The sequence below is a fragment of the Cyprinus carpio genome, chromosome B1 (genome assembly GCF_018340385.1).
Source record: "Cyprinus carpio isolate SPL01 chromosome B1, ASM1834038v1, whole genome shotgun sequence".
NCBI classification, from domain to species: Eukaryota; Metazoa; Chordata; class Actinopteri; order Cypriniformes; family Cyprinidae; genus Cyprinus; species Cyprinus carpio.
Genome location: NC_056597.1, coordinates 29,343,489 through 29,357,211, shown reverse-complemented (window position 1 = coordinate 29,357,211; position 13,723 = coordinate 29,343,489). Strand labels below are relative to the sequence as shown.

The window sequence follows — 13,723 nt, the reverse complement described above, 5'->3', positions numbered from 1 at the left end:
GATCATCTTCGGAACACAAATTAAGATATGTTTGATGAATTCTGACACCCCTACCACCACACAAACAGCAACAAAAAAAAAAAATACACTGTCAGTTTAATTGTACTTTTTATTTTTATTTATTTATTTATTTATTTATTTATTTACAATTTTAGTTAGATATGTAAAATCATTTGACTAAATGTTCATAGAGCAAAATTTTTATTTAACGGGCCATATTTAACGGGGTTCAACAAGATGGTCCACTGACTCTTTGCCAGTGTAAGAGCGTTTCTGGCCAGTCGAAAGAACACTTGCCTTTTCCAGCCTGTTCTGTGTTGCCACTGAAAACTTTGCGTTCATTAATCTTATACATCCATTTATGGCTTAAATTCTAAAAATGTATGGTTTATATTGTCAAAAATGAACAGTGATAGCCATTGAAGCATTAGCAAGAATATGCCAAACTACAAACTCTTCTGAAATTTTTTTTTAGCAGCTATGACTTTATCTTTTTCTTTTTTTTTCTTTTTTATTATTAAGAAAATTAACAATTAAAAACACAAATTTAACCTGCTATTTCTGGAAAATATAAAGATATGTTTCTAAATAATGATTTATTTTAAGATTGTTAAAATATTGGTAGGTCAAGAAAAAAACAATTTATACATACTTATTATGTGCCATGACTTACAAACAGTTATTAATTAGAGGTAGTATTTGCACTATACAACGGCATTCTGCTTTCATTCATCTGAGCTTCAGAATCTGGAAGTAACGTTTTAACATAGTTTACATTATATATTAGTGTATTAACTTACTGCTGCTTACCCAAAGTGTCTTATCCATATTGTATTCTTATTTGTTATACATTAAGTAGGTTTACAGTTTAATGAAGCAACACTTTTGGGGCCTGTAAAATAAAAGGTAGCTAAGCTTGTAATTGTGATCGTTTAAGTGTGTTGTTGATGATGATCGGAGGGAAAGTTCAAAAGTGTTGACACCCCTCTGTTTACACACTCCTGGTTGCGTCAGCAGTGTTTTGGAGACTTAAGCCTGTTGATGAGTCATGCTGTATTTGAGAATTTTATTTATTTAAATTTTTACTTCATCTGTTCACACAATAAAAAAAAACGTGGCAATGTGAGCAACATGACGAATGATGATGAGAGAGGAGATAAACACACATCTTCCACTATATTTTCATTCCCTTTGGGCATCATAGCATGTGTGCCCTCATAGCTATTGCCATTTGAAATGCATCTCCCAGCCTTTGTAGTTTTTGGTTGTTCGGTGTGACTAAAACACTCAATGCGCAATCCCCCTCCCTCTCCTCAGATGCACAGTAGCTACAATGGGATAATAGGCAAAACAGCATTAGTGAGATCTAACGCACGGGCATAAATAGATGAGTCAGAGTTCCTCCATTTGCGCATTGATGAGATCCAGAGCATCTGTTTGCATCCATTGGTAAGAGTAGTTGGGGCATATTTACGTGAGTCACACTTTCTTTTGCCCCATAATGGGACAATTATTGCATTACATTCTCAAAGCTTCCTGTTTTATGAAGTGTGAGAGTTTCATTTGCTGATTATATCAACTGATGGATAACAATGAAGCTGTTCATTCACACCTTGTTCAGTCAAGCTCTAAAGAATCAATATTATAGTTTGGAGAGTGTAATGACTGTGTACGACTGCTAGGGGGAGCCATTTAGTCATGCTCCTTGTGTCAAACAAATGTTTTTTGTGACACCAGGACTGACAGTGCTGTCTTTCAAACAAGCTACTGTATCTACTTGTCCAATTCCTTTTAATAAACCTGTTTACATCCACACTCTCCCTCAATCATTCAACTTTCATTAGCCAAACATACTGTGACGTTGTTGTCTCAGGCCCTCAACTGTGTTCTCTTGATTTTGTGTGGAATGAAGGGAGTGTGGCTCACAGTGCCAGTGGGTAAAGTTTTGTGTTTGTTATCCCTGACAGCGTTCTTTCCATCTGTCATAAGCACTTGTTACCTCAGTGAATCGAGTGGTGATGTAATCGCTGATACAGTGACGTTCAGTGGCGAACATCTCCCACCACCACAGGCTGATATGTGTCCCATGGGAGCTTTAGTTGCTGATTAACAAGCGCATATATGCTGAGCTTTGCCAAGCGTTCACCCTTTAGCAGTGCAACCATCAAATCCAATCCACCGTCTTATTTCCTCTCTCTGTTCAAACTATTTCTTTCTCACTACTCCCCCTCCTGTAGCCTTTATGCTTGCTCACAATCTTTAGTGTAACCTCCAGACACCACTCTTGCTCACTCGATTCTAGGGCCAGTGCCCCAGTGCCACTCACCCCAAAACCCAACCTCCCTCGGCCAGCGCTGGTCTGTGTGGAGATTATGTAAGCCTGCCTCTATAAATAGTGGCACCCGGGATCTTTTGTCTTTACCTGCTCGCTCTTAGCCCAACAGTTTTATTTCTGGAGAGCTTGTGGAAGCAGTGCCATGCAGAGCGCCTGTTACCATAGTTACTTATGTTAGAGAGGAAAGAGAGAGAGAGACGCCACATTCTTATTTGGTTTCCTCATAGCAGCAGTGCAATCTGTTTGAATAGACTCATTCCTTTTCAGTCTGTAGTTGTCCCTCAGAAAAGGTGATGAATTCTTTTATAGGCTTTTACTGAATCACCTTGATAGGGTCAGTCGTTGTGAAGTCTACCTCCTGACAGAATACGCAGTGCTAGCTGCTCGAATTACACAGTTGGAAGGGGACCGCCAAGCAAGTGCACAATGAGCTTGTTGATTTCTCCAAATGGCTCAGGTGGCAGCTGGGGAGTTGAGGAAAAAGTTAAGGGCCTTGTCCCCATAACAAGCAAGAGTGCTACAAGATGGAGCACCCTGCTGCGTAACAAGAAGGAGCCCTGTCGCCGTGGTGCTAAGCTAATTTATCCTCATTTATCGTGATTAGATAACTCCAGGTAGCTGGAGGAGAGCCAGATTGGCCTGCTGGTATGCTCTGTAGCTGTGGCTCAGAGTAGAGAAGAGGTTGCTGGGAATGTGGGGGTGTCAGTCAGAACATGCGGGGAACTGCTGGAACCCTCTGCAGTCACGATCAGGAAGAAAGCCTAAGCTCCAGCCCCTCCCAGCCTGAAAGGCGAGGATGGATGTCCGGGGACAAGGGTGGGCGAGCACAAGGGTGTATTTCTGGAACTGCGAGGGAAACCTGCAGCTCGCTGAGTGGGGTTTCGGATCTGCAATCGGGCTTCCCTAACCCCACTCCCACACTCCGTAGACGGAGGAGAGCAATAAGTCGCCGGTTCAAAAGATCCGTGCTTTCTAAAAGGGGTTCAAGCACTGGAGCTTAGTCATGCATGGGATTGTGAGAGAAAGTGAAAAGAAAGCAAAATAATTTGGTAGTGTGATGCAAGCTTGCATTGAGTCGTGTTTCCGGTCGTGGAATCTCTGATGTTAGCTCTCCCAATCCCTTTTTTCGGTTTCTCATTGTTGCTATGGTTTGAGGAAGATGAGCCTTCATCCGGTGCCGTTGGGGGTTTGTAATATGGGACATACTGCAGAAATGTGATGTGGAGGGCGTTTGATTCCTTTGCCTCTTGAAAACCTACCAGACATTCTTGAAAGTACTCCAAAGCCTCTCTTTTCAGAACGTCTTCATGCATTCCAAGCCCATAAGCTTTGAACCTAAGCTTTTTGCAATAGTAACTAAGTTATTTTATCATAATATTTTACATGAATTTTTGTTGCTCCTTTTTATTGCTCTGTTTTTGTACTGTAAGATATTGCATTATTTTCCAACTTTCTCTTTGCAGTGCTGCTTCTTCCCTCAGCTCAATCATTGCCTTGGGAATTAGTCAAATTATGTGTGGATACGATTATGCCATTTGATAATGGTGTTGTTGAGCTTTCTACAAAATGCTGCATGAACAGATGGATCACGAGCATGAAAGAAAATGAGTGAAGACATGGTAGAGACACAGTATTCATTTTATTTTCAAATGCATTGCATTGGCAGGAGCTTATACTGACAAACCAATATTATCTATAGACTTTTTTTTTTCATTCGATACTATATTCAAAAACCGGATGGGCTTGAGATATCTGTAGAGATATTGCAGTGCAAGCTCAGATCATCCGACGTTTCCTTTCAAACTAACTTTTAAGAAAATACTGATAGATCGATGGTCTCATTACACTTTTACCTTTATTGCATTTCTTTGGTATAATAATCTTGGTAAGTGCAGGAATTACATAAATCCATTACTGAGCTCCGTGGCATTTTGCAGAGGCGAGAGGTGAGCGCTACTCGGCAGTTATCACAACAGCGTCTCAGTGTTATGAACTCTTTAAGAGGAGAGCTTTTTAATAGGTTTAGGTCAACTAGGAGAGACCACTGGGGGGGGGGTGGGGGGGGGGGGGGAGGGATCGGGGGTGGGGCTTTTTGGGGGGGGGGGGGGGGGGATATTAGGGGCTCGAATGGGGAAAGTAGTGTGATGCGAACAGTTACCTCCAGAAAATGTCAAACTCGTTGTTAAGTGCGATTTTGTATCATCATAATAAGAGGAATATTTTCTGCACCACCAAAGCCAATTCCATCGTACATATGGCTTTTCTTTATCATTGTGCATATGTATTTATGGAAACCTCGCCTAAATGGGCCTACATGGCCAATCTATTTACTCAGGGCTGTTCCAAAATAAACCAAAAATACCAAAAATTCCAATAACATGCCAACCAATAAAAAAACAAACCCATAAAAAAAAAAAAATATGCCATACAATAAAATAAAAAATACATAAATAGATTTGGTGAACAAAGGGTACTTGAGTAGGCATGTGCTAAATGAGTGCCTCACTTTTTTCAGCCCACTGCTCAACATATTCTTCCTCGTCTCTTTTTGTCCTCCATTGGTGCTCCAGTGGCCTGTGCAAAGTAATACTGCACAAGAGTGGCAGTCACAGCTATTACTGCTCAGTTGGATGGGGTAAACCACAGTTCTCAAGTGATTTTGAAGCCACCTGAACTTCTCATAAAGTTTCCTCCTACCTATTACAGGACAAGTGGACATCATTGTCCCCAGTGGGTCTTTAACAGGGGTTTTGCAAACCATGCCATAAAATACTGCTTAAGCTTGAGGCTTTGTTTTGGAACATGATAGCTCTGATCATTAGCTGGCAGACCATCTTGAACCACAGTTCAAGATGTTTTTTGAGCATGCTGGCTGGTCAGAGAGCTACTATGTTCCAAGGCACAGTTTCTAGATTAAACTGGATTTTGCAACAGGGAATTGTAGTTGTAGAGAGTGTAGCCACCAGTGTAGGAGTTTCCTTGTGCTAATGTTGTAATTTTTAGAAAATTTGGCTAAGAAGCTCTTTAATTTAACTAAAATAAAATCAAACTAAAACCTAGGCTACTTTTTTGTTCTTGTGAAATGCCTTCTTAGAAAAGCTGTTTTTAAATATTGTTCAATAACAATTCAATATTATTGTTCAATATTGCTGTAATTTCTTGGTGAAGAGGCAAAATCCTAGAAATTGGCCTAGATTTGACAGCAGTGCATGGGTCAATGACAAATAAAGATGTCCAAAATTAAAATATAAATTTTAGCTTATAGAGATGTTCCATAAAAAGTTCAAAATCTCATGTTATTTTCTCTTGTAAAATGTAGTGACCTTCACACAGCCTTTTTTAATAGTGACTCTGCTTATTATTTTTAATTAATAATTAGGCTAACATTTGCACTTTAACCTACAAAAAAATAGAAAATTACTTTTCATTCAGAAATTGAAAACATGATCATGGAGAGGTCTTTAAGTATTTGAATGAATTGCGTAGGAGGTTTGTGTGTGTGTGTGTGTGTGTGTGCGTGTGTGTGTAAAAAGGCAAAGGAAGAAGGAAACCGTTTTCAGTTCGACTGTTACGTTAGGCCAAAAACAAGAATGATATAGCAACGTACTGACATAGCAACGTACACAGACAGACTGCAGGCCGTGAACTATAATTGTAGAATGGAGTAGCCTGCTATTTCAAGTGGCGCTCTCCATGGTGCTGGACAACAGAGCACTTTTAACGCCAGCTCTGCGCGACAGGATGGCAGAGCGTCTCAACAATCTAAATGTTTGAGGAAAATATTCACATTTGTCCCAGTGCCGTTTTACTTAATATTGTACATTATAATGAGTTTTCTATCTGTTTTATGATGTTCTATGAAGTGTGTTTTATCTGTATCAAAGTATAACTAGTCTACAAGCAGTGGTGCTTATTTTTGGGAAAATGTCAATTTTAGGAATGCAATTTTAGAAATTTAATGAGGTGAAAAAGTTAAGGTAATATTATAACTTTAGCACAAAAAAACGAAGCGGATATTAATGAGAGTTGCTTTCCACGTTTTATGCTACTTTTTGTAGCGTACTGCAATGCCTTTGTACCACATAACTTATTTGCATGTCCAAACAAACTCAAACATGTGAGTAATGCAATTCGATGTCGAATTTTTAGAGGTGATTTTTTTTTAACACGTACTTTCTGTAAAAAAAAAAATATATATATAGTTCAGATGTCTATACGAAAATGCAACCTAATGCATAGTGCTCTAGTTCAAATTTTTTTTTAACACGTACTTTCTGTTCATTTTCGTTAGAAGCGCGTTCAGATGTCTATACGAAAATGCAACCTAATGCATAGTGCTTTAGTTTTAATTAGCTAAGAAACATTCATAGCTTAAGCCTTGCTGTCCGTCGTTCCCGTACATTTAACGACAGTCTTGTTGAAGCGTCATAACCGTAACTCTCCTTTTTTGGGGAAGCCCGTCATATCCTCTGTCCATATATGGTCAAGAAGATGACACGCAGCGGGGAATCCTCTCACTGGAGACAATGAATGGGGAGGAGGGCTGATCGGTGAGACGAGTGTATAAAAGCCGAGCGAAGGGAAGCCGTTGGTGTGAGAATCAACAGATCTGCACATCTACAGATAGCTGGAGAGCTATATTACCTTGACGCAGATCTCAAAAAGGGGGAACTCCAAAGTATTTACATTTCTTTTTTGGACGAACGCCTTCACGGACTTAACTGTCGGATCGATTTTTGCTCTTTCTTGTGTTTGCAATACCCCTTTATCAATAACCTGCTCGGACTGACAGCCATTGGAAAGCCATTCACGGAAAGATGCTTAACAACATGGATCTGAACTCTCAAGATTCCTTTTACTCCCAGTTTGAAAACTGTAACAGTTCTGCGATAGGGATGGAAACTCACGGCTCCAAAGACAGCCAGAATGTTTTCATGGATTCTAGAAGGACAGCACCTGCCCAGTTTGCACACGGTGAGTTTCTGACAGATCTTTAAAAATCTTAGCGCTTTTTGTTATAGACCTGATTTCAGTACTGCTGCATGAAAAATTATACAGTGCAAGTTCATTTCAGCCACTCACGAAACTATGTAGTTATATAACTGATTGCACATTTCACTTAAGGCACTGACGCATGCCTGTTTTTTCTCTATCCCAGGGGCGCCTATTACCCCCAAAACGGAGCCCACGAGTACAGATCAGTATAACTCTTGTCAGGGTCCTAAAGAAAGCTACGCAACCTCCCTAGCTTACTCAGGCAGCTTCTATGTGGAAACATCTCAAGGAACACCTTGCAGCACGGAAACACTGCTCAATATGATCACCGAAATCGTTGGCATCTCAACTACCCCTGTGTCGGATGCGCATCAGTGTGCAGACGGAACGATGAACGCAAGCCGTAGCAGCTTCGGCGACGAGGGGGTCCAGACGCAGGCTTCCACCTGCACCACCCCTCCGCTGTATTCCCCGGGACAGCCAGGCCACAGCTACCCGGAATCCCAGACCGCCATGCAGGCCCAAGACTCCGCTGTGGCGCATTTAAACTTTGCCTCCTCTGCGCAAGACGCGGAGCCGCTGTCTGAGAGCGCGACGTTCCCGGTGGTCATCAAAAATGAATTCGAGAGCAGCTGCTACGAGTGGGGGACATTCAATAAATCGTACTTGGATGCAGGCTTCCAGTCAGAGCCGTTCTCCATGTCGAATAGTTTTCAAGCTGATCAACAACAGGTGGACGTGAAAGAACTTTTGGACTCTTATTCTCCCATTTGCACAAACCCAGAGATTGAATTCAAAGTGGAGAGTACCCTTAAACAGGAGCAGTGTTTTGGAGATACTTGCACACAGGGCTTCAGCGCTCCCATGTTTAACTACTCCACTCCAGTTATGGATATCCCACCCACCAATCTTTTAAAACCGACCATTTTTCCAAATATTGAACTCCAGTCGAGTTGCGACACAACCTACTCGACTTCCACAATAGACTCGGTACTGTATTCATCATTATTGCCGGAGTCTTTCAGTCAAACTTACACACGGGCTCAGAAGCCTAGTCGTGTAAGAAAGAGCCCCGCTTCCTCTACAGGACCGGCCAAGGAGAAACCCTTCACGTGTCCGATGGAGACCTGCGACCGGCGCTTCTCGCGGTCGGATGAGCTCAACAGGCACATCCGTATCCACACGGGACACAAACCTTTCCAGTGCCGCATCTGTTTGCGGAGCTTCAGCAGAAGCGACCATCTTACCACGCACACCCGCACTCACACCGGCGAGAAACCCTTTTCCTGCGACGTGTGCGGCAAACGCTTTGCCAGGAGTGACGAAAGGAAACGGCACGGTCGGGTGCATCTCAAGCAGAAAGAAAAGATGGAGTTGAAGCCACAAGCAGTCAACGCGTGGCCGTTCACTCTGCCCGAGGCCATTTAAGCGACAATTGTGGAAGGCGTAATGAGCGCTCGTTGTGCGTGATGTCAAATCTTACCGTCTTGGAAGATTCAAGCTTACTAAAACAGTTGCTTAGGCTACAGATTACAACTTCAAAGCTCAAGTGAACGTCGTGGCAACTGATTCAAGCGACCCGCATGAGCGTAAAGGTCCACTGAGGTGACATATCCCTTTTTCGCGAAATAGGGAATAGATCGAAATTTAAAACTGGACCTCCCACATTGAACCTTGCGTGCAGCTTGGGGAGTGTGCAACAAGCGCATAAACTTAAATCGAGTGTTTTTTTTTGTATTATTTATAATTTGTCCTCGACCATTATATTTCTTAATCGAGGAGCGTGTTTTGCAGAACACATGAACTGCAGTTCAGCACTTTCACTATGGAACAGCTCCAACCTCGACCTTGCATTGTAATGCGGCAGTAAAACGCACAGCTGGAATGTATTGCACTTATCTCCACTTTCGAACTTAAAAATGGTTTTAATTCGTGCTTTTGGTCTTTTCTATTCTAACGCTGTCACCTGTTTAAGAATTCTTTAAAATTGCATGTAAATGTTTACGTGATATTAATAATCACTGATAGATGCTTCATAGCACAAGTCAGATTTACCTCGTTTTACAACATGGTGGCATTATTGATTCATTTGTGCCAAGGTTTTTACAATGTATTTTCCCCTTTATATCTGTTTCATTTTGTTGCTATGCTCTATTGATTAGTAATTGTGTTGTACAATTAAACAATCCAGTTCTACTGTTGTCAAATTTACACAGCGAGTGGGAAGAAATAAATACATTTATATGCCAATGATCATTTGTATTTTTCTAACAAGTGCTACTTTTTACATTTTATTTTGAACTGAAAGACTATTTGTATCTTTATTTTCAATGTGTCCCTTGTGTTATGGAAAACACAGGGCATGCATAAGATGTCTTGAATTTCTTCAGTACATAATTTGAATGTATTCATCCGTTTTAATACCATTGTCTGCCCTAGTTATCTGCTATTTGATAACAGGTACTCTTGTTTTTTTTTTTTGTTTTTTTTACCAGACCACAATTGTGTGTTATTGTGTGATCATGTGACCCTAATTCATGAAATATGAATTATCCAGTTCACATGGCTCCGATATTTTGTGATGTGTTGAGAAAAATGTAGAATAGCACAGGGTTTGACACTGCTGTTGAGTGATTAGAAAGCATACGTTGCTGCAGTTTTCAATAGTTCTTTCACATGATACTAGAACAGTTTCAACATGCCTTTCAGTCTAAAAGCTTTTGCATTGTACTAGCTGAATTATTCAATAGAGGTAATGGGGAAAATGTAGAAAATGTGAACTTGCCTTAAGTTATAATAATTATACTGCAGAAATGATTTTGTACATATCAAGACCGTTTATACGCAATACTATGGATGAACATTGATGTTTGCTATTTTTATGACGAATATTTATGAATAAAATAATTTCTTGAGGTGTTTAAGGAGAAAGCTTTTCACTGAGAATTGTCATTCAAATGGTACGGGAAGCAACATTTGCTATAAATGTTATTTTGTATATATACTCCTCCCATCTGTCCTGCCCTTCTCATGCATACATCTACACTGGCTCTGAGATCTTGCAATCTGTCGCCAAGTGCTAAGCAGCAGCGATAGGGACTCCTCAGCATGTAGTCTGCCCTGTGCACATGACACGTCCCGCTGGCAGTACATCACTGGCTCCCACTCCGATGCGTAAGAGCCTGTGCTGTCTTCATGACACTCTAGCTACTGTCAGTGATCAGTGTGTGATGGACCATAAAGCGTTACATCATGCCGTAATGTATTTGATCAAACTGTGGCATAGATCTCCTCTGATGCCATCACTGTCCTCTTCGGAACAGGGTGTGTCATGGATAAGTGTTTAAGTGCTGCTTTTGTACTATAGTGGCTTTCTATGAATTATATTCACATTTTCAAAAGGGAGGAGAAGAGATGGAAGCCTACACTCTTAAAAATAAAGGTTCTTTATTGGCATCAATGGTTCCATGAAGTACCTTTAAAATTCAGGGACATTTTATTCCACAAAAGGTCCTTTAGACTAAACTCTTAAAAATAAATCTGGGTTTTTTCACAGCAATGCCAAAAGAGAACCACTTCTGGTTCCCAATGAACCTTTGAGTGAAGAGTTCATTTTTATTTTTTATTTTTTTTCAGTGTGAAGAACATTTTTCACTTCAAAAAATGCTTTTGTGTAATAGAAAGGTTCCATGATGTTTTTCATTGTTTTTTTTAATTAAAATATTCTTCATACTAAGAAAAAACGTTTCTTTCCAGAACTGAAAAAAAATGGTTCTTCAGTGGCATAACTGCAAATATCTCTTTTTGAAATATATAAAAAAATAAAATAAAAAAAACCCCTCCTCATTGACATTGATGCTTTATTCTTCACACTGAGAAAAAAAAAAAATGTTTATTTTAAGAACTGTTCACTGAAAGGTTCTTTGGGGTACTAAAAATGGTTATTTTATGATATTGCTGTGTAAACCCCCTCATTTTTAATATTTAAACAAGAAACCAAGCATACCATATTTTCTAAATATAACCAAGGCTCACAAAGTGTAAATTTTCCTCAACTGAGAATGGGAGTTAGGCTAAAATCCTAGCTCAAATCATTCTACTTCCCTCACTAAGTAAAAAAAAAAAAAAAAAAAAAAAGGAATCTATTAAATCTCAAACTTTGGTGAAAGTTTTCCTTTGGGTTGATGGTGCTCCATGTTTCTAAAAAAGCAACAGCCTACGTTAGGCAGCCATATGTCTCATACAGATATAAACAGCCACATAATTGGTGTGTCAGAATCATTCAGAATCTTCATTGTAAATGACGTATTTTTGTAGGCCAGAACTTCTACTTTTGGTTCCATCGAAGTAAATGAGCTGTTTGAACTGGTCTTTAATTAAATGCATGAAATAAGGTGAATATATTTACACATTTTATTTTACTACATAAAATACATCAATACCCCCTTGGGTTTTTTTTACGTTTTCACTTGTCAAAGGCGATTGCTTAAAAGTGGCTAAATGGGACAGAGGTTGTCGGTGACATTAAACATCATCACACCATGCAGAAAAACTCCTCTACTCTCTAGTCCATTTTCACAGCTTCATTGTCTTTACACTTACGCTCTTACAAACTATTCAAACTCAAACATTTTTTTTTTTTTTTAAACAGACAAACAACTATTGAAAGTTAAGTGATGATGACTTTGAAGTCATGCGATCGTGGTGTAGTTCATCTATAGCATACACTCTTAAAAATAAAGGTTTTTCAAAAGATTCTTCACATTGATGCCATAGAAGAATCATTTTTGGTTCCACAAAGAACTATTCAGTCAAAGATTCTTTAAAGTACCATCTCTTTCTTACCTTTTTTTTTCTTTTTTTTGTATAAATATTAAGAACCTTCTTTCACCACAAAGAGCCTTTTGTGAAACATAAAGGTTCTTCAGATGTTAAAAGTTCTTTATGGAACCACTTAGACAAAAAACGGTCTTCTATTGCATCGTGAAGCACCTTTATTTTTAAGAGTGTATGCTTAGCTTCTTACTTCTGCCAACTGTATTTAAGCCTCAAAATTAATAAAAGTTGTGTTCATTTGTTAAGATTTTCATAATGAACAAATGTAAGCATCACAAAGGAAAAATCTTCCTTGTTTTTTTGTTGAGGGAACCAGGATGATGCAAACTTCTGGGCTCTGTAGCACAGTAGCACACTTTACCTCACTAAAAATACGTATGTTGCCAGAAGGAAGTTAATTAGAAGTAATATTATATGGAAATATAATCTTGGCCAGAACTACTTCTTTAAATAAAGCTGCATTACAAGCAAATCTTTATCTTTATCAAATCAGTGAACAGTCAACTATTTACAGTAAAAGAAAAAAACTACTGTAAAGTGGTCTACTGTAGTTAAATTTAGCCCAAGAATGACTGATAAAAAGGCCATTCTAGCCTATATAGGCAGATTCATTGTCTGTTTCAAGTCGCCAGTTCACAGTCAGTGAAATTTCTCCATGTCCGTCAAATTAAGTGTTTGTTTTATGACGCGTAAAGGCCCGACTTTTAAAAGCCGGAGGTCTCGTTAAGTGTTACTAGCTATAAAGGTCTCAAGTACACCTTATTAATCATAGTTGCACTTCAGACTAAGCTAAAAGACGATGCGGCCTCTAGATTGATCCGTCCCAGTGCAATCATTGCGTGATTTTATATCCACCTTGACGATGTGTAGCCGGCATAGCGTGGTCCTCGGGTGGGCTTCGTAATCAGGGTGCATAATCATAAGCTACTGATGGCAATCAGCCTTAGCGGATTAATTCGTCGGATGGCTTCCCGGCCCGATGGTCCTGTCTCTGATCCTGAAGAAGGGTGTGGGTGTTTTGGAGAGTGCAAATGATTAAGATGGAGAAGTGGCGAGGTAAAAGAGCTCGTTATGCAAACATGTAAGTGTTTGATTCTCACCATTGTTCCGAAAGTGAATTTCTTCATTAGTATTACTGGTCAGGGTAGACACTAGTGGATGGATTCGAGAACTTGCCGAGGTGTTTTTATTCCGCACTAAATGGCAAGTTAATCCAAGGGGTCAAGGAGGCTTGTCCAGGCTACCGCTGTTATCCATGGTGAAACATCACTATGGCAACAAGGGTTAAGCGTCACGGTGCGCCAAAACGGAATGGAAAGGTGAACGTTTTGAGTGAGATGAATTGCCTGAAAGCAATTCAATCACATGGTGGAACAGTTCGGAGATGTCCTTGATGGTGCGGTGGAGGCAAAGAGCCTTTAGACCCCAGAACAGTTAATTTCAAACTGTTAGGAGTTAATGCAATTCAGTCTGTATAATATGAAGCAGGAGAATGGTGATTACAAACAAATAGGCCATATGCACGTCTTTTTCTTTTTGGGTTAGATTATCTGCTGG

At 39.8% G+C, this 13,723-nt stretch overlaps 1 protein-coding gene across 1 annotated transcript; it reads left to right on the top strand.

The window, feature by feature from the left end:
- The first annotated feature begins 6,862 nt into the window (after positions 1 to 6,862).
- On the top strand, positions 6,863 to 9,821 carry LOC109076642 (early growth response protein 1-A-like). The gene is made up of 2 exons (XM_019092314.2): positions 6,863 to 7,309; positions 7,494 to 9,821. Exons 1-2 carry the CDS (start codon positions 7,153 to 7,155, stop codon positions 8,756 to 8,758), a joined length of 1,422 nt encoding a protein of 473 aa, XP_018947859.1. The 5' UTR covers positions 6,863 to 7,152; the 3' UTR covers positions 8,759 to 9,821.
- The last annotated feature ends 3,902 nt before the right edge of the window (positions 9,822 to 13,723 follow it).

Coding starts and splice junctions, on each gene's coding strand:
- LOC109076642 (XM_019092314.2), top strand. CDS start 7,153: ATGCTTAACAACATGGATCTGAACTCTCAAGATTCCTTTTACTCCCAG. Junction 7,310..7,493: donor ACCTGCCCAGTTTGCACACG/GTGAGTTTCTGA, acceptor TCTCTATCCCAG/GGGCGCCTATTACCCCCAAA.